This window comes from Berghia stephanieae, chromosome 1 (assembly GCF_034508935.2).
Source record: "Berghia stephanieae isolate SIO BIC M18660-M18661 chromosome 1, UCSD_Bste_1.3, whole genome shotgun sequence".
In the NCBI taxonomy this organism is placed as follows: Eukaryota; Metazoa; Mollusca; class Gastropoda; order Nudibranchia; family Aeolidiidae; genus Berghia; species Berghia stephanieae.
Window position 1 is genome coordinate 75,578,317 of NC_088360.1, and position 24,133 is coordinate 75,602,449.

The 24,133-nt window shown below is 33.3% G+C and overlaps 1 protein-coding gene across 2 annotated transcripts; it reads left to right on the forward strand.

The window, feature by feature from the left end:
* The first annotated feature begins 210 nt into the window (after positions 1-210).
* On the forward strand, positions 211-21,371 carry LOC144957201 (endoplasmic reticulum lectin 1-like). 2 transcript variants are annotated; one of them, XM_078888256.1, is made up of 13 exons: positions 211-544; positions 1,246-1,338; positions 1,724-1,804; positions 2,747-2,824; positions 3,461-3,518; positions 4,987-5,239; positions 5,923-6,040; positions 7,332-7,559; positions 11,351-11,410; positions 12,601-12,710; positions 14,294-14,371; positions 17,553-17,631; positions 17,872-21,371. In XM_078888256.1, the coding sequence occupies exons 1-13, from the start codon at positions 398-400 to the stop codon at positions 17,944-17,946; spliced, it is 1,458 nt and encodes a 485-aa protein (XP_078744382.1). In that variant the 5' UTR covers positions 211-397; the 3' UTR covers positions 17,947-21,371. The 2 variants fall into 2 exon arrangements, with proteins under 2 accessions (XP_078744382.1, XP_078744390.1); XM_078888264.1 differs by having other exon boundaries at positions 243-544; positions 7,368-7,559.
* The last annotated feature ends 2,762 nt before the right edge of the window (positions 21,372-24,133 follow it).

Here is a 24,133-nt window from a genome sequence, read left to right on the forward strand (position 1 = left end):
AGGTAATTTTTTTTATTTTTAATTTTGACTTATACCTTTGTCTGAAACGAGAATTCCATTTGTAAGGGAACGTAGTCAAGCTGAGTAAATACTCTCTGGCGAAAGAACCAAAATGCGGCAAAGGTCCTCTCAGGGGGAGTGGACGCAGACACTCTGTTTATCTACCCTCATTTAAGAGGTCGTTGACGTTACCTACTAGCGCCCTAATTCGCTCTTCATTTTTGCGAGGTGTGAATGGACTTGTAAACATTGTAGCCCGTTGTTTACCACCACGTCAACTTTCATTTTCGGCAGCCAAATGTCATTTTTTAAAGAATCGTTATGCCAATCCTAAAGATGTAGAGTCTATGAAATCAGATTATTGATAACATTGAGTAATTCTTAAATATAATATAAAATGAAAGGTATACTCCTCACGATAACCTTCGTAAGCACCTTAGTGCTTGCACAAGGGACACAGGGACTGGGGTCCTTCGATCCTTTCATGGACAACTTTCCATACTCCATTACTTGGGGAGGCCCTATAGAATTCAGTAAAGAGGAGGTATGTTGGTGGATAAATATATGTCGATGGTATTTACCCGATTCAATATTAATATTTTGATGAAACTGAAACTGTGATAGGGATATCAATAGACCATATTCATGAGTCATGTCCATGGGCCATCTGAATCTGACTGACATAATTTGATTTGATTCATTAAAAAAAAATCATTTATTTAAACCCACTATTTACAATAAATATGCTCATATCTTACAAATAGCATAAAATGTTTAATCATAAATATTCATTCAGTAGGCCCTCTCCAATTTTTGTACACTTTTTGGACCTAGATATCTAGATTCTTGCATCTGTTGTGTCAGATTGTAATCGACTGTCGTAAATTGTATGGAAGTGTCACTTTGCCAAGGAGTGAGTCCTTGGTAATTGACGGTTCATCAACTGCCAATGAGTCACAATAGATTTAGAAACATTCAAACGAAGATTATCAAAATTCATCAGCCTAAATACCAACAATGACTGCCAAACTCAACAACTCTCTCCGCCCTTGAATAGAAATACTCAGAATTGAGTCGACTTCGAGTAACATTCAGATTCAGATTCCTTGTGAATCGTTGTGGAAAGGTTTGTCTACATAGGCATTTGTATTTAATTTTTCTCAAGATGAGTTAAAATCATATCAAAGTAAAAATAACTTGTCATTATATTATCGGTCCTTATATATATATTTTTACTCTTCATAGGCAGAAGTCCTTGGTGAGAGACATATGCTTTTGACAACAGATAAGCAGGAGCGTTACCAATGTATTATTCCCAAGTCTGTAGAGAACAATAAGGTATCGATATATTAATTTATTGTTTCAGTTAAAGTCTTTCATTCTTGGAGTGCTTATCTCCTTAAACATGAAAATAATTAACAGATGTGGCACTCATGGCACTATGGAAATTATCCAAATAGAATGCCATGTTTTTTTTTGAGTTAATGGTTTGCATCCAATACATTCTGTTCTTAGTTATTATTTTGAAACCGATACTTTTGACGTGTCTTTTATTATATTTTTGTTACTGCTCATGAATGAACCTGTTTGATTGCTCATTCAAGTAAATACAAGAAAGCTAAAAACTAATTGTTTATATGAACTTTATATAAATTCAGTGTGCATTGTTTACATATTTATTTGCTTTATGAAATTTTAACCATTCACAATTACCTTGTTTCAGGGTGGAACACGTCAATATGTTGGACCAACAGCAACACAAATTTTGAAACCGCTGTTAAGCCAAAAAGAGTGCTCTTATCGAGTAAGTTTCTGGGCTTTACTGCACAATAGCTTTCTATCTAGTTTCTATAGGAAATTGAATTACTTTTGTTACAGTGAATACTACAGATTCAGGTTTGATTTATTGTTTCAGTCAAAATCTTCCATTCTATACCTATAAATGTCCGAAGAAGGTTTTTGATCCCGTAACGTGCATGTTTAGTAATAGTATTTTGTTCTCATTTTTAAAAAACTGCTTTTGTCATGGATAATTTTCTTAAAGAAAGGTGAAGTTTTATTCCTTCATTGATTTATTTGATCAATCATGAAACTTTAATCATAACCCTTTACGCCCCCCCCCCCCAATCCAAAAGAATAAAATAGGAAAACCCATGTTTGCATTTTTTCCCTTGTATATAATTTTTGATTGCCTCTAAAATATTTTTCATAGTAGTACAAACATTTCCAATAATTGTGATGTATTTTCCTAAGATGTAACCGTCTTTGTGGTTCTCATTTTCCAAGACCGAAAAAACTTCATTCCTTATTAAGAATGCTCGGGACCACTCAGCCATGTACTTGACTTCCTAGTTTCTTGTTTAAAATAATGTAGAACTTAAACTAGAATAAAATTGTATATGGCCATTGTAAAATCGATATAAATTGCCTTGTTGTCTTGCATCAGACAGATTGAAAAAAAAGTTTAGTTTCAAAAAGTTTATTCAATCTTAGGCTTTCGCCAATAAATAGAAATGTTAACAAACTGGCTAATTTCCAAAACAGAAAGTATTCTGGTTTTCCCTGTAGACAAGATACACACAGATTGAATGTTTTATCAATACAGATTAAAGATTATTTTTAGAAAAAAGAAAGAAAAATAAAACACGTAGTAAAAATGTTATAGAGCTGTTTTTGTCGTGTTACAGCTGCAATCCATTGTTTTTGGTAAAAACCTCACAATTCTGTTTTTGTATATTTCTCTCAGATTGAAAGCTACTGGACTTATGAGCTCTGTCATGGAAAGTACTTAAAACAATATCATCAGACCAGAGATCCATCCAATGTAAGTTTTTGTTCAGAAATTAATATTATTTTCTATCATTAATGTTTATGACTGCAATTACTAATAAGAATGACAATGGATGGAAATTCTTTAGCATCTTTCATCAGGATAAGTTAGTACTTGGGACACTATGGATAAAAATAAAATCATTAAATTTGTGGCTCTTATTATTGTTCATATGCACTGTAGGGAATGTGCAATTAGCTGTGAAAATTTAATAATGATGATAATTATAAGGCATCAAACAAAGAAACCTAACTCGGGATTGAAACTAAACCCCTTACCTACAGATTTATTATTATTATTATATTTATTATTATTATTATTATTATTATTATTATTATTATTATTATTATTATTATTATTATATTATTATTATTATTATCTTTGTTATTATTGTTGTTGTTGTTATTATTCGTAGTAGTAGTGGTAGTAGCAGTTTTAATAGTAAAAGTAATAGTTGAAGTGGTAGTAGTATTGCTATTATTGGTTGAATTAATTAATTCTTTTTTTTTAGATTATTATCTTTTAAAATCTTTTATTTATTTATTATTTCTATTTCTTTTTTTGTTTTTTTTCATTAAGGTCGTTCGTTTTACTGTTTTTAAATGCATTTCATTTTACATTATCTTTCAGCAAGTAAAAACTCAAGAGTACCTTTTAGGTATTGGAAATCACAGGGAATTGAATAAAGGTAAAGAAAGGTTACGCCACACTTATGTCTTAGCTTGTATTGGAGCTTTTGTTTTACACACCTCATTTCAAATGTATTATGTATTCTGTGTTTTTGTCATTTCAAAGCGTTTTTATGTGGGAATGAAATAGGTGCAGGAAAAATAATTTATATCCGCAGATATAAAACTTGTGGTTAATTTCTGTTCTTTAAGGTGGAGAACAAATAGAGTTTCTTACATTGCAAAAGATCTTAAGTTTTTATTTCTTATCATTTTAATTGTAAATTCACCTTTCAGGGTTAGATCCAACCTGATATAATAAGATTTTGAGATGATGGGTAACATTTCAACAAAATATTTGTTTTCTCTTTTGTTTTCAAGTAATTTTCAAGATTCAGATTGATCATTCTAGCTTCATTATTATTTATTTCATTTTTTTTTCTTGTTGCTTGGTTAAGTGTTTTACAATAGTTTCAATTGTCAAGAAGATTTTGAACTTGAATCATAGTATTCATAACAATGCCACACAGACAGCTATTATAATAGTTGAGAAACAAGAATCAAGAAGCCCAACAATTACTCACATGGTTTGAAAATTGGTTATGTGGCGGGACTCAAATAATAGACTTAGATGGAAAATCCAATGACATTAATGCTATTCTGTTTGGCATTCCCTAAGGCGTTGTATTTTGTCCACTATGCTTTTTTTTTTGTATTTATTAATAGCCATCGGGATACCATCTCACTAGAATCACACCTAAAAGTATTGCCTGATGACAGCCTAAATTTTGGACTTGACAAAGACGGTGCAAATGCAGTTTTATGTTATGTCATGACAACTATAGAATATGCATGTACTGTTAGGGGCTCGTATTGTAAAATACTCTTAAAGAAATGAGATGGAATCCACAGACTGCATGATTTGTGACTAATTGTAAATTCAGAGTTAAGGGGTGTGTCACACAAACTTTGCCCCAACCAGGATGGCAACCATTAAGAGATTGCAGAAAATCAACCTGGTTTAGTCTATTTTCTTTTAAGACCACCTGGGTTAATCTAAATATCTGTAAGGAATACATATTACAGAGCAACTACATTTCCAGACATGACCATATATATAAATTCATAAACTACATGCAAGAATAGATACCTACAAATACAGCTTCTATCCAAGGATTGTTAGGTTAGGGACTCGAACGTGCCATTCAAAAAATAGTAGACAATACAAATTTAAGCAAGTTTAAAACATCACAAGACGCATTCTTGAGGACTCTATATTATTTTTTTCCCAGAGAAGAGTTATGTCAGAATGTGTGCATCAGGATTTGTGTTTTGTATTATGTATGTTTCTCATTTTTACTGTACAAGTACTATGACGAGCAAAAAATAGTACCTCTTGCAATTCGTGCTCCAGATCCATATCTAGATACAAATAATGATTTGCTCTTCAATAAATCACAAAAACTATCTTTTTAAATAAAAAAATAGGAAATGAACCAGAAGAAGAATCAACAGCACCACTGCCATTAAAAGAATTAGAAGGAGAGGAATTGCCATATTATGAAGTAATTATGACAGATGGGACCAAATGCGACCTAACCAACCAACCCAGAAAAGCACACGTCCTGTATGTCTGTTATAAGGATGGCAGGGGCGAAGTGTATGAGCTCAAAGAAATTTCAACTTGTGAATATGAAGTTATAGTGTTGACTGCATTGCTTTGCAAACATCCCGATTTTAAGTAAGTCAATGAGATGCTTTCATGCAATGATCATTTTGATTTTTATCAAATTTTCTCTTTTGAAAACATCTCCTTAATTATATACTTAATTGTAGTTTTGATATGTAGAAAATTCAAAATTGAATGAATTGTGTCCAGACCATTTATCTTGGAGTTTAAAGCAAATTGAAAGCAATCACTTCCGTTTCCTTGGATCCAAATGACAAAGATTCTTGAAACTAATACATCAAATCTAAGTTAGGCTTCTGGATGCTTTAAAAGTTTCCACATGGTGATAGTCTTTACTAGCTGTCTAAAAGTATATTGGAAGACTTTCAACTGCTCCGTTTCTCTTAGAAATTGTAATTTGACCCTATATAAAGTGTTGTGTTTGCCAGTTTTTTTTTTGTTATCATGGAGGATGGACTAAGGAAGTTGAAAAAATAGACAAAAATTGATGGCAGAGGTATAAGTAGACGTTTTCTGAAAGGTCATAAGTTGAGGAATAATATGAATAGGTGCCAGGATGTCATGGATGAATTGCTGCAGTCCAGCTGGAATTGTTTTCTTTCTTATCAGATAAGTGATATAATGCAAAACTGATGCTATCAGATATCATTCTGCAATCTAAATGTTGATCAAATTGTTTTAGTCAACTAATACAGAATGATGAATATTTTCAACATTTGTTTCCTCTTCATCAGACCTCGAACCAAATCTGTCAGTGAAATCAGATGCCATTCTTTCTTTGGGTCTCCCACTAAGCCTTCACAGTTAACCAATAATGAACAGGAGTCAAGATTATTCCATGTTTCTGGTGAAGTATGTTTTTGTTTTTTTCATTTCTTGATATCTTAGAATAATGACCATTTTTACCACAGTTTCTCTTTTCTTAAATTTTTGTTGTTGTTTGTATTAACTAACGTGATTAAAAAGAGGGATGACTTTTTATACATGTATTTTTTTAATTAATTTTTTTTTTTAAAGTCAGACAGTTTATTGAACCTGGAATTTGTCTGTTACCAATCAAAATGATGGTTGTGGAGTTCCTGTTAGAACTTCAACTTATCCTATTTGCTATTTCCAGTTGGGGGGAGGGGCATTCGATCAACTAACAAGAACTGTTGTAACAAACCTGAACAGCGCAAAATAGTTTACTGCTCAGGCGACTCCAGCAACTGTTGGGCTGAATTAGAATGGACTCTAGCTGCTGCCAACTTTTGTCCAACAGCCTTCGAAAGGCATAAGATTACAGATTTTTAGGGAGAAAGTAAAGAATTTCTTTGTGGACACAGGAAAATCATAAGTAACTCATAACCACAAATATGACCAATTGTCTCAAAACAGAGTTAAGTCAGTGTGAGCAAGATGCTTAAAATTCAATCTTGAACTTAACCTATAAAATTTTTTGAAAATGAATGCCTTCATTGACGAGACCAAGCTTTATTTCTTAAACTTCAAAAAAATTAAATTTTCTAATTATTATATTGACAAAATCTCCTTTCCTGTTTCTATATCATTCTAACATAATACCAGATTGATGCGGCAGACCACAAATTATAGTACACAAACTTAGATTGCACTCTACTCTTTCATCCATTGTCCGACTATATACAACTGGTAGGCACTTGACTTCTATCTCTAAGACCACTGGAGAGCAGAATACATTGCCAAATTATGATGATTTATTTCAGCAATAAATAATGATCGATTCATGCAGTTAATGAGTATTGTTGTTAGCATGATATTGTTGAGAAGAAGAAGCATGGGCAAAATGGTGCTTTTTTACTTGAAATCATTCCTGCTTGAATTACCAAGGACTGAATATATGGATATTAAAGAAAAAAAAATTAAAAACTCTTAAAATGCGACATCAGAAAAGGATATAATGATAGCAGAGAATTTTTAAAATGTAGGAAAAACACATCCACCCCCTAGTTGATTTCATTTAATTTCAGAATTGTAACCAAAAAACCCCCCCAAAAAACTTTAAATTTCAGTTCATTGTTTTTTCAACAAACATAAATTTTTAAAATATGTCTATACGATCATTTATTGTGTTTATTTTTTGTTGTTGTTTTTTTTTTTTTGTATTTTGCTTTTGAATTACCAGGACTTTGTTTTACCTGACTTTGGTGTACCTGATCAGGAATCTGAACCACCAATGACATCGACCAATAAAGTCCCACGTGTGAAGGAGCCCATGATACATAAGAAAGACACAAATGCCAAAGTGGATACAACTGTAACCACACCTGCTCCTCCTGTCCAAAAACTGGGTGCAGTTACAGATAAGCAAACTCTCAGAGACTTTTTCAGCGGACAGAAATGCTTGAGAGGGGTTAGTTTATATTAAAAGATTTGCAAATGTAAAGAAAAAGCCACCTCGATTATATATAAATATTGGTGAATTAAATAGACAGTAGCAAAAACATTTGATTCATCAACACTATCTAAATCCTTTGTCTCAGTCAAACTGTATGGTTTTGATCAAAGAAAGAGTTTATTGTAGTCATGACTGCCCACCGAAGTGAAAGTGTCCTGCCGTTTTTATTTTAGGTTTATCTAGTTAAGTAATGTTTCTTTCCTGCTGTCAAGAGTGATTTGTATGTCAGAATTACAACTCGCAACATTTGCATTATCCAGTATTCCACTAAAAGTACTGATATATTAAGTTCATGGCTTACTCTACTCGGGCCTGACCAACGTGCGGCAGTAGACAAAATGTGGAGGCGATAACAGGTTTATCTTAACAGTTGGGTTTTTAATGGTAAACAATGCAGTTATCTAATAAAATCATTAATATACTCATTTAGGCACTGAATGAGTACTATAAGCCATTTAAAAAACCAGAAATATTATTACTGAGAAAAAAATAATAAAAAGAATTTGAATACAAGATTTACCTCTATGATAGCTTTAAAATCTTTTGTTTTGGCTCCTTGTCAGATGGCATGTTGGACAACTTGCAGTAATTGTTAAGCAATATGTTGCTCAATATGTTACAGTGGTGCTCTTTAATTTGAAAATCAAACATTTCCGAAATTTTATACAAAGTATTACTTAAAGAATTTCGACCACGTTGTTTGCAATAGACTGAAAAATAATGTAGGAAAAAATTGTCCACTGACAGGTTAAATCATTTGCCTTCTTCAAACCCCCTCTGTCTAAATTTGATGTATAAGATCCAAACTTATTAAAATAGGTAAATAAAACGTCCTCCTCTTCACCTGCGTGATCCTTACGTGTGACATAACCAGCAATGTATACTAAACTCTGTTTTACTTCATCTTTGACGGAAGATTCTAGATCTGGCAAATTGTCAACAATTTCACAAACTTCTTCTGACCACACAAATCCACATTTGTCACAAGAATGACGTGACTCAGAAGAAAGCTCATCAATATCAAAACGTAGACGAAGTAGTAATTTAGTCTGAAAGATATTAACTTTTTCAAGAATTTGCTGGACATTAATGAAATAAGTACCACCACTGCCTTGTCTCAATTTACCAAAAGCTTTTTCTATGGGATCAGTTGTAAATTTTCCAAGAAGAACATATTCAGAAGACTCCAATAAATACTTTGTTAGTTCAATAATTCCTTTACATGTATGTTGAATGGCTAAAGAAGTATCACGAGTAAATTTTTTCTCTCTTTTACCCTGTTGGCTTTGTAATTGAGAAGCAAAATCAGAAAAATCCTTAAGTATTTTTAATCCTAAATCTTTATCAGTAGAAATGGCTGCGCGTAATGGATCTTTGAATCGTTTGTCTTCAAAGCGTGATTTTACATTCATAATTTTCCAAAATTCAATTACCTTAGATATAAAATTTACTGTTCCGTCCACATTTTCATATTGCATTCCAGGGTGTTCTATTAATGCTACCTTAGTCTCCTCACAGAAAACATTCAGACAGGTTTGTACTTTTTGTCTCTCAATAGGTTTGGGATTAGCAGACTGATAATTTAATTTTGACATCTTCACTAGACTTGCATCTTCCATTTGCTGTAGTTTCTGTATGTGTTCCCATTTAGCTGTAAATTCATCTCCATTATCCTCAAAAACAAGTTGTCCAGTTTTTTCTGTGAGCCAGTTATTTCTTATGTTTTTAACTATATGTACAAAATCGTATAATAAAAATATATTGTCGGTTGTCTTCCAAGGAGATTCTAAAGAAAATAATTTGAAAAACGATTGATTGATTCTATTATTATCACAAATGATAGATACTACAGTTCCACCTGCTTTTTTTATATTATTCAATAGCTCATTTGTTTGATCAAACATAAATTGTGAGTCCAGGTTACGCACAGGCAGCATTTTAATTAAATATGATGGACCACCAAAAGGTGAAACTAACATAAACCCTAAAACTGTTGTTGCAAGTTCTTCTGGCTTATTAACAGATTTTCCGAACAGTTTTCCTCCATGATATGTTAGGAGAGGTTTAACATAGACTTCATCTATCAATAAAATATATTTCTTTTGCTGTTCCTCTAAGGAAGAAAAGACACTTGTTAAAAAAGTTAAATCGCTGGTATTGTTTACTTTAGATGATATTCTGTTTAGGGTGGTTTGGCTTGGTAAACCAAAATCCTCACGAAGACGATTATATAAAGATCGGGAAGTAGCTAAATATTCAAAAGCTCGTACTATGATATCAGGTGAATATTTCACATTTTTTACTGCAACTGTATTCAAAGTTGAACATTGTTCTAACAAAACAGACTTTTTGTGATTCAGTTCCAAAGAATTTAGATAATCTAAAGAAGCCTCAAGTTGTGACCATCGTGCAACTTTTGTAATCCTGTTTCTTGAAAGCGGTGTTATTGATGTTTTTACTCCTGCGTGAAATCCATCGAAGCTTTGATCAGGGTTGATTTTTAACATAAACCTTGGAATGCCAGAAGAATGCAAGTAATCTGTTGATTGTATGAATAAACAATTGTTGCTTACAAAAGAATTAATCTCGCAAGGAAATTGTCGACCAGCTATAGAAGAGCACAAAGTATCAAAGTCTACAACATCTTGTTTAATAAATTCATTCAATTCATCTGGTTGATGACAACGTATCGCTGAGCTTGACTTTGTAGTTGTTCTAGGAAGTGGTGGTGGTGTTGGTACTAAACTTCTTGGAATGTTATCAAAAATAGAAGGAGGGTCTTTTGGTCTTAATCTTCCTTTGACTGAAATTGTTTCAAACCCTTCAGGAAAATGTTTGATGCAAACAACAGTGTTTGATGTGTTAGGGATATTGTCACGGGGTATTGCTTTCATCCACCTTTCACGTTCTTCTAAATTTTTAGGAAGTCTATAAACAGTAATTTTATCAGTTGATTTATAATTTGAATGGCAACCCGTAACACAACATTTTCTCCCCATGTTTAGTCTAGACCTGTATTATAATTATATAGACCTAATGCAGACGAAGGCAACTTATATTCTAAACTAAGAAGTCTCTTTACTTTCACTTTGAGTCAGTCAGAGAAGAGTAAGCGAACAGTTAGACTAGACTAGCAATCTCGATTATAAAGTTAATTCAATTTAAAAAGCAGGTAAAATAATAAACAAATAGAGTTATACTTGCAAACGATATGAGGAAAAGTAATCCAAAGTGAAATAACACAAAATTAGACACAACAGTAATTTAAAATTGATACCGATAGGAGGCTGCCATTTTGTTTGCGGCAGTAAACATGCTGTTCTCTTTTCCTCCTCCGATAAGACTTATACAGGAAAAAACAATAATAAAATTTAAAATATTTATCTAATATTAATTCCAGTACATTTCGCAATTGAAAAAACACAATATAATGATTGTGGTGTTAAATATAATTTTCCCTCTTTCTTTAAAAGCTAATCCAAATTTAGGGCTGTTACTTTTTACTCCCTCCTTTAATTGGTTGGCATTCTCGCCTCCACATTTTTAACTGCCTGCATAATCGGGAGGCCTGACTCGAGTAAGCCATGATTAAGTTACAATGAATATCGATGTAAGTTTTGCATTTGATTTGGGTTTGTCAGATGGATCAGTACATTTCCTCTTAGCAAATTAATAAATTTATTTATTATTATCATAATTTATTATATTTTTTTTACTTTGAGTTTATGTCCTCTGTCATCTTTTAGGGTCATGGATGGTGGCTGCATGAAATTTGTTATGGAAGATATGCCAAACAGTTCCATGTTGTAAGTAATTAACAAACAAAAATGTGATCAGTAATGATAAATTACATGTCACATTGTTTCGCTCTCCAAACATCAACTATCCATTCAAAAGGTTTTAGTGTTGAAATTGGCATTATAAATTGGAATAAAAAAATGGTATAATCCAAAGCATAAAGTTCTTTTTTTTTTTTCTTTTGGATACATTTCCTTGTCAAATTTGATATATAATTATAATGCTATAGACATATTATGATGGAGAAGTCTGATTACATTGTAGTAAGAATTTGGTATGCCAGTTCCAAATTTTAAAAAAGTAAGTTTTATTTACTTCAATTTTATATGCTTATTGTTTAGAGTGATGAGATTTTTAATATAATTTTTATTGTTCTAATAAGTACTTTTTTTTTTTTTTCGTTTGATGGTCCCACCATAGGTGAAATATACAGTGCAACCTATGAATATCAATATCTTCAGGGCTTGGAAAATCGTGTCCTTATCTAGGGCTGTTGTTAGTACGGGACTCACAAAATGGCGGAATAAGGGGGTGTGATTGGACTTTGATGTGAGGCTCAGACCACTGATCATAATTAGACATCGTCACAACCACTTTAGAAAGTTATTACCCCTGATGTCAATGGGCTTACAAGTTATGCTTTAAGTCTTTGATGCATTAAATTTTCATTGTTTTGATCGTAATTAGAATACCATTTTCCTCTATAGTTTATCCTGGTCTGTGACTGTATGAGTACAGCTGTATTATTATTATTAGCCATAAGGATTGAATAAGGCACCACATTGGTCAAACAACAAAAAAAGAATTTTTGTATCAAGTGTCGACTTCAATTACCGATTATAGCGATATTGATGTTGCTAAACAGTGTTTTTACTAAAATGTATTTCGCTATATTGAGGTTTTTGTTACTAACAATATCTAGCAAATTTAAATTGGGACCAGGGTGCCATGTCGCTATTCTGGGGATGACATAATTGAGATGTTGCATGTAACTGTATTTTGACCCATATTTTAATCGTCTTACTCCTTGAGAGAGTTGTAGAGATTTTTTAATACATTTGAAATATTCCCTCTCATTAAAAAAAAAAAAAAATTTCTTTCTTTTTTTTTGTTTTGTTTTTCATAAAAAAGATACATATCGAAATTTGAAATATATTTTTAAAAATATTGTCTTCTGTCATTTTGTAAATGCTCACAGGAAAAAGGAAAAGAAACAAGCATTTATTTGGGTTTTTGGGACGCTCATAAGCACAAGGAATGGCTCACTGAAAACCCTTTGAAACGTCCAAAAGAAGTTGGCATCAGAAGGTTGGTGCCCATCAAAACGTTTGATGAGTTAAGATTACAGATTGGAATTTTAGGCTCCATTCTATTGAACAAGATTAGAGGGACACATAACAACTTGTCAATAAAAAAAGATAAAATATTTATGAGATTTTATACTCTAATCAATTTTTTAAAAATTATTTTTATTTTGTCAGGTCTTCCGATAGTTTAAACGGTAGAGATCTCAACTCAAAAACAAACAAACAAAAAAAGAATTCTAATCTAGGAAATGTTATTCTGGTCATTCTTGTCCATCCAGCAGAGATTGGGTAATTTGATCTGTAAGGTTTGATGGTAAAGTACTTTGTGAAAACTAGCATCAAATTGAAAGGGTAGCAAGCAATTGTTATTTTAATTTGATACAACACAAACTGTGGTTTACTTTTGCTCTATGGATCGTATTGTCAAGATTAAACATTTTATTTGCAATCATATCATCATTGTCTGCTTAATTTAAAGAAACATTGAAACGAGAATTGTGGCGAATGACTTCTATGTTAGTCAACAGTATGAACCATCTAAGAGAGCAAAGGTTAAATTGTCAAAGGCCGTGTATCAGTAACATTTGACTTGATCAACACCTTCACCTTCATCTGGAATGAGCAATGACACATGGAAGGTGACATCATCCTCAGTGGAGTGCTATTCTCTTCACCAATGAAGGTCGGTTCAACCTGTCACACAATGATGGGATGTAAGAGTCTGGCGGCCGTGTAATACACACTATCATGATGAGCGTGTTGTTGAAGTCAGTCCTTTCAGGAGTCTGGGGTGGCATTAATGCCTACAGAAAATCTGACCTCATTGTTTTGCAAGGAAATGAGATCTGCAACCCCGAATCGTCCCAAAAATGGAGCAACATGAAGAACTTAATGTCTTCCAACAAGACAATGTCAGGTCCCTTGTGGCAACCATTTATCACAACTTTTTAGAGGAACAGAATTTTGAGATTCTTCTTTGGCCAGCCAAGTCTCCTGACCTTTCACCAATGGAACTTGGTTGGTAACCACACATTGATGCCCTTTCTAAGATATTGATTGAGTAATGGAACAACATTTCTCAAGATATGATACAATGATATTTCCACTCCACATGGAATAGGATATGGTGTGAGATCAAGGCCAGAGATAGACATACCCACTACTGAGTTCAGAAATAGTTTGGTGAAGTGTAGGAAATCGGCCTCTTTTCAATAAAAAATTAGTAATTGTTAATATTGGAAAATATATTATACTCATGAATATTCTGATTTCAAATAAAATGAATTGTTATTACTCAGCGAAAAAATTACTTGATGTTTCTTTTTTGCTAAAAAGTTACACCAGTTCAACAAGTGGTGTGTTTTGTATTTTGCCAAGGATATTATTTACACATGAGATCTGTTTATCAGAAGTTTCATCATGAAGTTAACTCTTTACCAATTATTGTTATGTACTCTTGTCCATACTGCTGTTGTTCTCTTAGTCACAATTTTATTATTTTCCCATAACCACTCAGAACTATACTGGTCCCAAAGTTTTAAACTTAATCGGTTAATTTCTGTCATTTTGAAATCATTCTTTCAGACATGTTTCCCAATATTATACCAATGGGGATACCTGTGATTTGATTGGAAAGCCCAGGACTTGTGAAGTGCGGTTGAAGTAAGCATTTTGAAAAGTTTTTTCACGAATATGATGTTTGTGCTTTATAAACATTGAAGAATAGTAAAGGGTTGAAGTAACATTTCTCATTAAATGAAATGTCCTGTATCATGGTATTTGCATGATATCAACTTGTTAATTGATATCTGGAAGTCCTATTAAATTAGTAACATAAGTAATTATTTCGTCATGAGTGACTCCTAACCCTTTTTAACCCCCTCATTCATTTTTGTTTCATGTCACATTCATTGGTTCAATATTTCATGCATTATTTATAAAATCAAATGTGCTGAAATAATTTTCATCATCATCATCATCATATCAATGTGCCGTGCTTCATTGCATTGGTGGTCAAGGCTCTCCACTCCACTCTTTCTTGAATCTTCTGCACTGTGTCAATGTGCCTTTCTGACCCCAGCCGTTTTGTCACACTGACCATCATCCTTTGTACCTGCAGGCCAGGTGATCTTTTTCCTTCCAGCTTTTTAATAGCCGTCAAGTTTACGAACACTTTCATTCTCAGAATATGCCCCACGAATTTTGCTTGATTTTTCTTATATCGAGCTAAAAAGTAAATTTTGCAAGTGACCTTTTATGGTCCTACCATGATAGATCATATTTTTAGTTTGTATTTTCTTATTTTATGGATCAACGCTTTGTTATGGTCTGGCTTTATTCTAATGTGGGAATGTTGCAATTTATTGTGGTTGTGCTGAATTATGACTTGTTATTTCGTTCTTATTATTTCTATGGGTTAGACTTTTCTTACTGTCAGCATTTTACATAACGTCATCATCTTCACTTTGGTATTCAGGGTTTCCACCAGCAGGTCGGAAATTGAGTTGAGATTGGAAATTTTATAGACGTTTCAAGGTCGGGAATTTGAGATCTTCATTTGCCTCAACTCTCCAGGCCTCACATCATTGCACACAATTAGTTGGGTTTTTTAAAAAGAATATTGAAGGCATTTTGGATGACAGAAATGTATGTGTGTGTGTGTGTGTGAGTGTGTCTCCTGAAAAATCTGTTTTTGTTACGAATTGGTTTTGGAGGGTTCAAATGACCAGATTGTCAGAAGTGAAAAGGGACAAATGTGGGCTGTAATATAGATAGAAGCTAATAGAGGGCTCAAGGCTCACAATATCATAATGTAGTGAACCAAGAGAGTGAAAGAGAGGGAGAGAGTGAGTGAGTGAGTAAACTAGATGGCTCAACTGCTGTTAGCTAGCCACCCTAGGAACATAAGACAAACTTAGTACAGTGGAACCTCCCGATAACGACATGCCACTGAACCGAGTTTTTATGTCGTTATCCGGAGGTGTCGTTATTTAGAGGTTTCCAAGATGGCGGACAAAGTGGGCGTGGTAAGGCCCGTGGGACCAGTTTTTATTAACATAGACAAAACAAACAAAACATTCCTCTTAGAGGGTTCTTGTGTGTGTGTCTGGATGAGACTTTTAGGTGATCTGAACTGAGTACACTGATAGTGTGCTCCTGGAATCTACATTTGATCTGTTCCCTATTTAAACCATTCCCCTTTGTCTTACTTTTTCTTATGTCATTTCAATTGTAAATCTAGAATGTTTTTTACTATCCAATTTTCTTCCTTTTTACTGGCGCTGATATTACATAGATGTGTCACAAGCTCTGTAAAACCCTTTAAAACAAACAAAAACAGGTAATTCGGACGCTGCGAGTTAGAAAAATTCCTCCTCCTCCCACAAAAACACTACTACTACTACTACTACTACTACTACTACTACTACTACTACTACTACTACTACTACTACTACTACTACTACTACTACTACTACTACTTACTATACTACTACTATACTACTACTATTATTATTATTATTACTACTACTACTACTTCTACTACTACTACTACTACTACTACTACTACTACTTCTACTACTACTACTACTACTACTACTACTAATACTTCTATCACCACATAATATCACATTTTCCAAGATTTTGTGTTTACTTGCTTACACTTACATTTTTACCTTGGTTTTTATTAATGCATATCAGCCAAGATTCCTCAAAAAAAGAGCTGCGTTCTCATTGGTTTCAAAAGCTGCGTTCTCATTGGTTCAAGTAGGAATCTTTTTTATAAACTTTGAGTACTTATACTCGGTATCTATGAAAACTGCCGAAAATCGCCAAAATGATGTCGTTATTCGGAGGTTTTATCAAAAAGTGCGTCGTTATTTGGAGTTTTTTTTTTACTGATCTTGAATAGAAAAAAAAATCGGGACCACGGGTCAATGTCGTTATCAGAAGGTTGTCGTTATTCGGAGGTGTCGTAATCGGGAGGTTCCACTGTAGTTAATTTAACAAAGGAATAACTCAACTGTGTTAAAACAATTACAAATTTAATGAAACCGTTATATAATACCTGGATGACATATTTACAGGCATATTTAAAGATTAGATAAGATGACTTTTAAATATAATATAAACAACTGGCCACCTCCATCTCCCGCAACAGACATGTCCACACTCTCATAACACTAGACACATACTAACTCATCTCATCTCAACTCAACACAGGTCCATGCGTTAGGCACATGACTACAGATTGTGATAACTCTTTTCACACATCAGGGGAGGAGATGATATATCTCTTATCTCTCTTAGACCACAACAGCTATTTAATTCGTTCACTTAAAAATAATCCAAATATAAATTTTAAGTTAACTGTTTCACAATTAATATAGGGCCAGACTCACCTTTGTGTAAGATCAAGCAATCCACAATATCATAATTTCAAACATCACACAAGTGGCTTTATAGCAGTACAAAATAAAAAGTTAGATATGAGATGGTAGAAATTTTCGTTTTGTAGTCAAATGCTCCCACTACAAAAAAGGGCACTTTCCCTAGTTTTGTCTGAGATCAATCAGAGATGTTATTATCTGCTCGTTTTTTTTTTTTTTTTTTTTTTTTTGGAAAGAGATTATATGGTTTCTTCGGCAACTCATCGGGATCAATTGAAAAATCTTGCCTCAAAACCAGCTCCACTGTTTTCATACTTTACCACCAACTTCATTTTGATTTGGTAGCAACTGATCACACTTCATTTCATTAATTAGTATGCATCATTCCCTTAATATTATCATAGATACTTGTTTAAAGGTATTAAATGATTATTTTTTTCTCCTTTTTTCTCTAGGTGTATTGACAATACTAAAAATCCTCATGCTGTGATGCTGTCTTTAGCAGAGCCGTCACCTTGTAAATATGTATTGACAGTAAGTGCATTCTCTTTTACTTTGTTACCTATTCTTTCTCTATTTATTTATATTTAATTTTTTTGTTTATAATTGAGAATTCCCCTATGAATGAGGATCGGTCTATAAAATAAAGCGTGATGGACCAGTAATTTGAGCAGTAGGCTGTATTTATTTGTTTTTTTTTCCCGTTTAAAGCATTTTAGATATGATCCATTCCATTAGTTTACATCCTCTTCTTTTCCTTTTTTTTTATTTCAGGTGGATTCAGCATTGTTCTGTCCCGTGATAAAAAATGCCAATAATGATGGCTTATTTGAGAACTTGGACTTATGATGATAGCTTTAGCAGAATATTTTGATTAATTTAGTGTGATGGTTTTTGTATGCATAATAATATACTATTGTATGGAAAACATGTTTATGTCAAATATGTTATTTGAATGAATATAATGCTTGTTTGCCTTAAGAAAAATTGATTAGCATATGATAAAAAAATCTAACCTTTGTAAAATAAATATACTCATGGATGCCATTAACTTTAAACTGGCTGTACAAAGAACTTCATGGCACAACCAGTCAATCTTTCCCTGGAAATAGCATGAACGCCACTTACACAAAGGAAAACACACGGAAATAAAATGAAAGTGAAAATACCCAAAATATTACGACTTTTTTCGTGTATCCTTCTTATATTGATTCTTCTGGCTGTTTATTGTACTTTTTAATTTTTTTATATTGAAAGACTAAAGAAAAATTATAATCAAGAAAAAATCAAATCGATCAACTCTGGAAAGACAAATCTGCTAAAGATGCTATAATGTATTTATTATAATAAAACAGTATTACAATATATTTCGGAGACAATTTTTGTCTTAATTTTTTTAAATATATAACTTAAATTTTCCACAAAATCGAATTGTGAAGTTGAATTCCTTGGCATCATTCAGAAGGTCAATAATTGTATTCATATATAAGTGCTTATTTAAATAAAGTCTCTCTTCTTCCCCCCCCCCCCCCCCCCCCCCCCCCCCCCCATCTTAAAAAAAGAAAAGAACAAAAAACAAATAGTATAACCACTAATCAATTCAATGTTTGAAACATCACCGATAATCACAGAAACTTGCATTCTCCTCATAACCACCCTCTCATTTCTAACTCGTTTATGTTTTTACTTCTGGAAATTTGTTCTATTTAAGATGCTAACAATTTTTTTACTCTTAAGGACATTTAAACATTTTTGTCCCTAATAATGAAAACAGTAGTTTATATGGTGTGTATTGCTCAATGAAAAATGTATTTCAAGCATGCAATGAAAGTTGACCAGCATCATTTTGTTTGAAACTGCCAACCTTCAGGTACCAGAAAGTGGGCATTAATGCTTCCAGTTCTATATTACCTCACAACACAGGATATCGCGAGGTAGTTATGTTGAGAATAAAGTCTTCTAGTAAAATTGTTGACATTTGTTGTGGTCTTTATTTACTAATGTAATGTAGTAAATAAAGACTAAAAACGGGACTTTGATGTCATATCAATATAAGCATAATGTTAATAATTGTTGATATTTCTGCTCATGATCTTAGCTCCTTTGGTTTGTAGATTATTATTATTATTACTATTATGTAGCTTTGTGGTCAAAGGTTCAAGTCCCGTTGTGGGCAGGGCAGAGTTGAATCCTTGGATAAATTCTTTCTTCAAATTTTCTCATTATGTGGAAAGTCAGTATAGGTTTGTTTAAGCATTATCTCTTTGGAAATGAAATTATGCAAGCGCCTTACAGGCTGTCTATTCAGTTTTGATGTTGGATTGAAACTCCTTGCAAAGTGCTTTAAACACAATTAGTGCTACATAAAAGCTAAAATAATTATTTATTTATTTACTTCTACTACTACAACTACCACAACCACCACTATTATTACTTCTCTTCTATTACTACTATTGATGATACTGCCACTGCTGGGCAGGGGATCACTTGCTGCGTCCTCTATTCCCCATATCTGTTATTCCTTTCCATTTTGCTCTCTGCTTTTGGTTTGGATTGAGATCGTTTGGGTTTTTTTCCTGGTCCTGGCGGGGACAGCCAAAAGTGTACATACATTTTTTAATAGATGATATTTTTTTCTTGTAAATCATCTCTCTCTATTTCTGTTACGTGCTATTATACTTATTAATTTTAAATACTGTATACTATACTTTGTAATCACTTAAGTGTATCCTTCATAGTGGGATCCCTTGCTTGTGTCTAGATAAGACTTAGGTAAAATTGATGGATTGTTTGTGGAATCTTCTATTCCCTATTTCAACCAGTCCCATTTCTCTTTGGTGCTTTTATCTCTATATCTACAACTTTCCCCTATCATCTTCCTTTTTACCGGCGCTGAAATGACCTTATAGTGTCACAAGTGGTAAAACTCGTTAAAACAAACATACTGCTACTACTAACTTCTATTTTTATTATTAGTAGTATCATTATTATTTATCATCATCACCATTTTTTGTAATACCGATCACCTGTTAATGTGATGCAAAGACTTCTAATACTAATAAGATAATTTAATGGTTTTATGGGTAGATGAGATTTATTTGCCTAAACTCTTATTGTGAATATAAGTCTCTGAAATTTGGGTGGGGGTCTCTTGACCTCCCGTGGTGGACGGGAAAGTCATGCTGTGTCTTCTATCTCCCTATACCCGATTGCCTTTCCTGGGTTGCTTTCTGTCTTTATTTTGGAATGGGATTAATTGGTTTAGTCCTGGTCCAGGCCAGAGTCCTTGGCTGAGAGGGAAACAGTCAGATGTTGAGCAGGCCTATTCTTTTTTTTGAGACGATATATTTTGACTTGCGAATCATGTCTGTTGTGTTCTTTTGCAGTTTTTGTTTTGAATATATATATATTATTGTATAAATATTTGAGTGTATTCCGTTTAGTGGGATCTTGTGCATGTGCCTGGATGAAACTTTTACGTTTTTCTCAGACGCTCTAAATTGTAAATCTATAATTTTTTGACTACCCCACTTTCTTCCATTTTAATGGCGCTGAAATGACCTAAACTAAAAGTGTCGCATGTGCCGTAAAACACTTTTATAATATCACAATAATAATATAGTATACTTAAATAGCACCTGTTAATCCACTGAAAAGTGCTCTATGGCGCTTAACAAAAGTCAAATTATATAAAACTATCAATCACACTAACATACATACACCTGTACACTCAAATCCACATACAGAAACTTCGCCGCATACACCAACTCTTTACATGCACATTTCTATACCATCTATCCTAAATTATAACATATAAAACACATTATTTGTCAAAATAAACTCTTCTAAATAGTTAAGTTTTCAATTTCTTTTTAAAGATATCGAAATATTCACCGTTTTTGGTATTATATGAAAGGGTATTCCACAACGGAGGTGCTGTTACCCTAAAGGATTTTGTTGTGAAACAAAGAGTTAGAGGGTACCTCTGTCATAAGATAAATATAATTGATCTTAGCGATCTACCAGGTCTATAATGAGACACAAGATCATTTAAATAGGATGGTGTGAAATTTTAATTTTCAACATGTCATTAATAAAAATTTAATCCAATTTCAATCTTTCACAAACAGACATTTTGATTTCTTTATTTTTGCTATGAAAAATAAGTCTGAACTATATATGCCTATTGATATGCACTCAGTATGATTCAAAAAGTGATAAAAAATCCATTGATTGTCCCTCAACATTAAAATTAATCTTTAAAAGATCTAAAAGACTAAAGTGTTGCAATTGTTTTGTTTTTTAAAATAATTTCTCTCTCACAATCCTTAATCTGTTTCATGATCATTCACTGTGTGTCCTATTGATCATTAGTAACCATCAGAACTTTTTCCATTTTTTATTCAAGATTGAAACACAACCTAAATTTCATTTTTTTTTTTTTGAGTCAATGACTAGACTCGGTCTTGTAGAAATTATGAAATGCATGAATTAGAACTCCATTTTTTCAATTATCGAAAGCAGAAGTATTCTAAAGCTCCCACTGATGGTTGGAGACCACTGCCCTTGTGTTAAAAAAAAAAGAGCATTTACTTAGCATCATATCCCGTAAACATGCCCAGACTGTTCTACAAGGGGTCCCCAGCCAGCTGCAATACTAAACATGTAGGAGCATACATGATGCTGTTGTACAATTTTTTCCAACAGATAAAATGTTAACAGCCAGGTACTCATTTTACAATCTGGTGTCTCTCAATTCTGTAACTGACCTTCGGTCAACTCTTATAAGTCGATTCAACGATGGGGAAGGTGTTGTCCAAAAGACAAAAGCTGTATCATACTTTGGCCTAGCAGCCACACATACCATCACATCAACATTGTGAAAAATGAATCCATAAAAAAATAGATGAGTGAAAATAGACTGAAGCTGAACGAGATGGGGGATGCCTCAATTTTGATAGTAGACAAAATTTAAAAGTTAAGGATATTTTTGGAGCAGCATAATTTGGTTAAATCTCTCTTTTTCCAAGTGAGACTGCTACTATCAGGCAGTCCATATCTAAAGATGTGATTAAGTAACTGGTCGCATCCCTTGTGCTATATGAGCCTTGAGACTTATAGTTCATCCTGTAACTGTTACATAGTAACATTTACATGCTATCTTTCGATAGGATGCTAGTCCATTGTAGAATACTTTACACGGATCTACCACTCTGCTACCCAAGCACTGCTGGGTGTTCTGAGGAATCCCAAAAAAAATCCAAAAAACCCCCCTCAATATATAACCCATACTAAAACCACCTTCAGAGGTGAGTTTTCTATTAATTGAACTATCAACCTCTTCCCCCCCCCCCCCCCCCCCCCCTCATAATTATTGAATGCCCATCGTCAGAGCCACTGTTCCAAAGCAAGATATTACCTTCACACCTTATTACATTGGGTAAGAAACTTCATTATGCTGGACAACGTGGTACTTGTGAAATTCCACGATACGTTATTCATTTTCCATCACAATGCTAGAATATAAATACAATGCAGCGTTGAAATCTTGAAAACTCAAATCTCGAAATCCCAGAAATCTGAAACACGTCTCAATTCCCCTTTTTAATCCCTCTATTTTCATAAAATTGGCAACACAAAAATCTCAAACAAACTGGACATACGCTTTCGTTTTCATATAAAAAATTCTTTTGCCTTATTATGTTTGTATTGAATGTAAATGAAAGCTATCATTACTCTCCATGTGGCATTAAGTTAGTCATTGTATCACACATGCATGCGTGTGTCTGGAGTATGTATGTGTCTGGAGGGGCTGGGATGTGAGGAATTTTTGACCAGTGTCGCATCATTATCTCATTCTAATGTGTTCCAGTACCAGTAGGAGACAATCAAGGCAGTAATGGCCTGAGGTTGTGACTTATATTAAAATCAAACAATTGGGGGTGGGGCATAGAGAACAAGAGAGGGATATGGGATTTGGCGAGAGGAAATGTGTGATGGAAATATATGAGGAGTGTTAGTGATTAGGTACTGGGTTCATTGGTAAAGAAACCACGTACTGAGTGTGTTTTCAATTAAACAATGTGACGTGCTGGCTTTGTCTTCTTATTATAGACACACAAAGTGAAACTATTACACCTCTAAATGAGACAAGACACACTAAACGCCTGTTAGACGAAGATAAAATATTTTGCCAACAGAGACAACACTGTTACCAGCCAGATACTCATTTTACACCTGACTGATGACAGAATGTGACTTAAGAGCCTTTTCCAAGGACTCAAGTATGCACCCTTCAGAGCAGGACTCGAACTCAGGACCTTCCAATCTGAAGGTGAGAGTCATACCACTAGACCACATAGCTACACCAAATAGGCCCGGTCCCAACTTTTTCAAGATTTCTGTAATGCACTGTATTTCTAAACCAAAAAAAAAACCAACCAAAAACAAACCTAAAAATAAATAAATAAATGTCCCTATCCATTGAAATTCCGTCACACCAGATTCTGCTGTATGGAATATATCAGTAAGAGTAGAAAAAGAACCAAGCTAAAGAACAGTATATCTGACAAACAATTTATTCAATTCTGTACATTAAAAACATTTTTTTCATTATTTTATCTATATCTTAGCTTTGGGAACTAAGGTAATCTCACACTATCAATTATGAATAAAACATATTTAGATTCAATCAATTATGATTAAAACGCAACATCTGTAAAAACACTGACCATTTAACTGGTCTCTCAGTAAATCTATTTCAAGAATTATTTGAATACTGAAGAAAGTCTCTTAAATTTGTGGACAGATCAGTTGGTCAGTGTCACTCAATACTATTGTTTCCAAAAAATGAATCCAATCATCCTTTGGAATTGAGACAGTGGCTTAATGTGCCCAAACATTTTGGCTGTAGAGCAAAACAAAGTTAAAACTTAGTTTGCTTGGGTTATGTTTGGTAATGTATTGAACCAAGGGAACAATGGTTGCGGTCACATATGTGACCCTCCGCCTCGAAGCGGTATTAAGTCGGGATTTG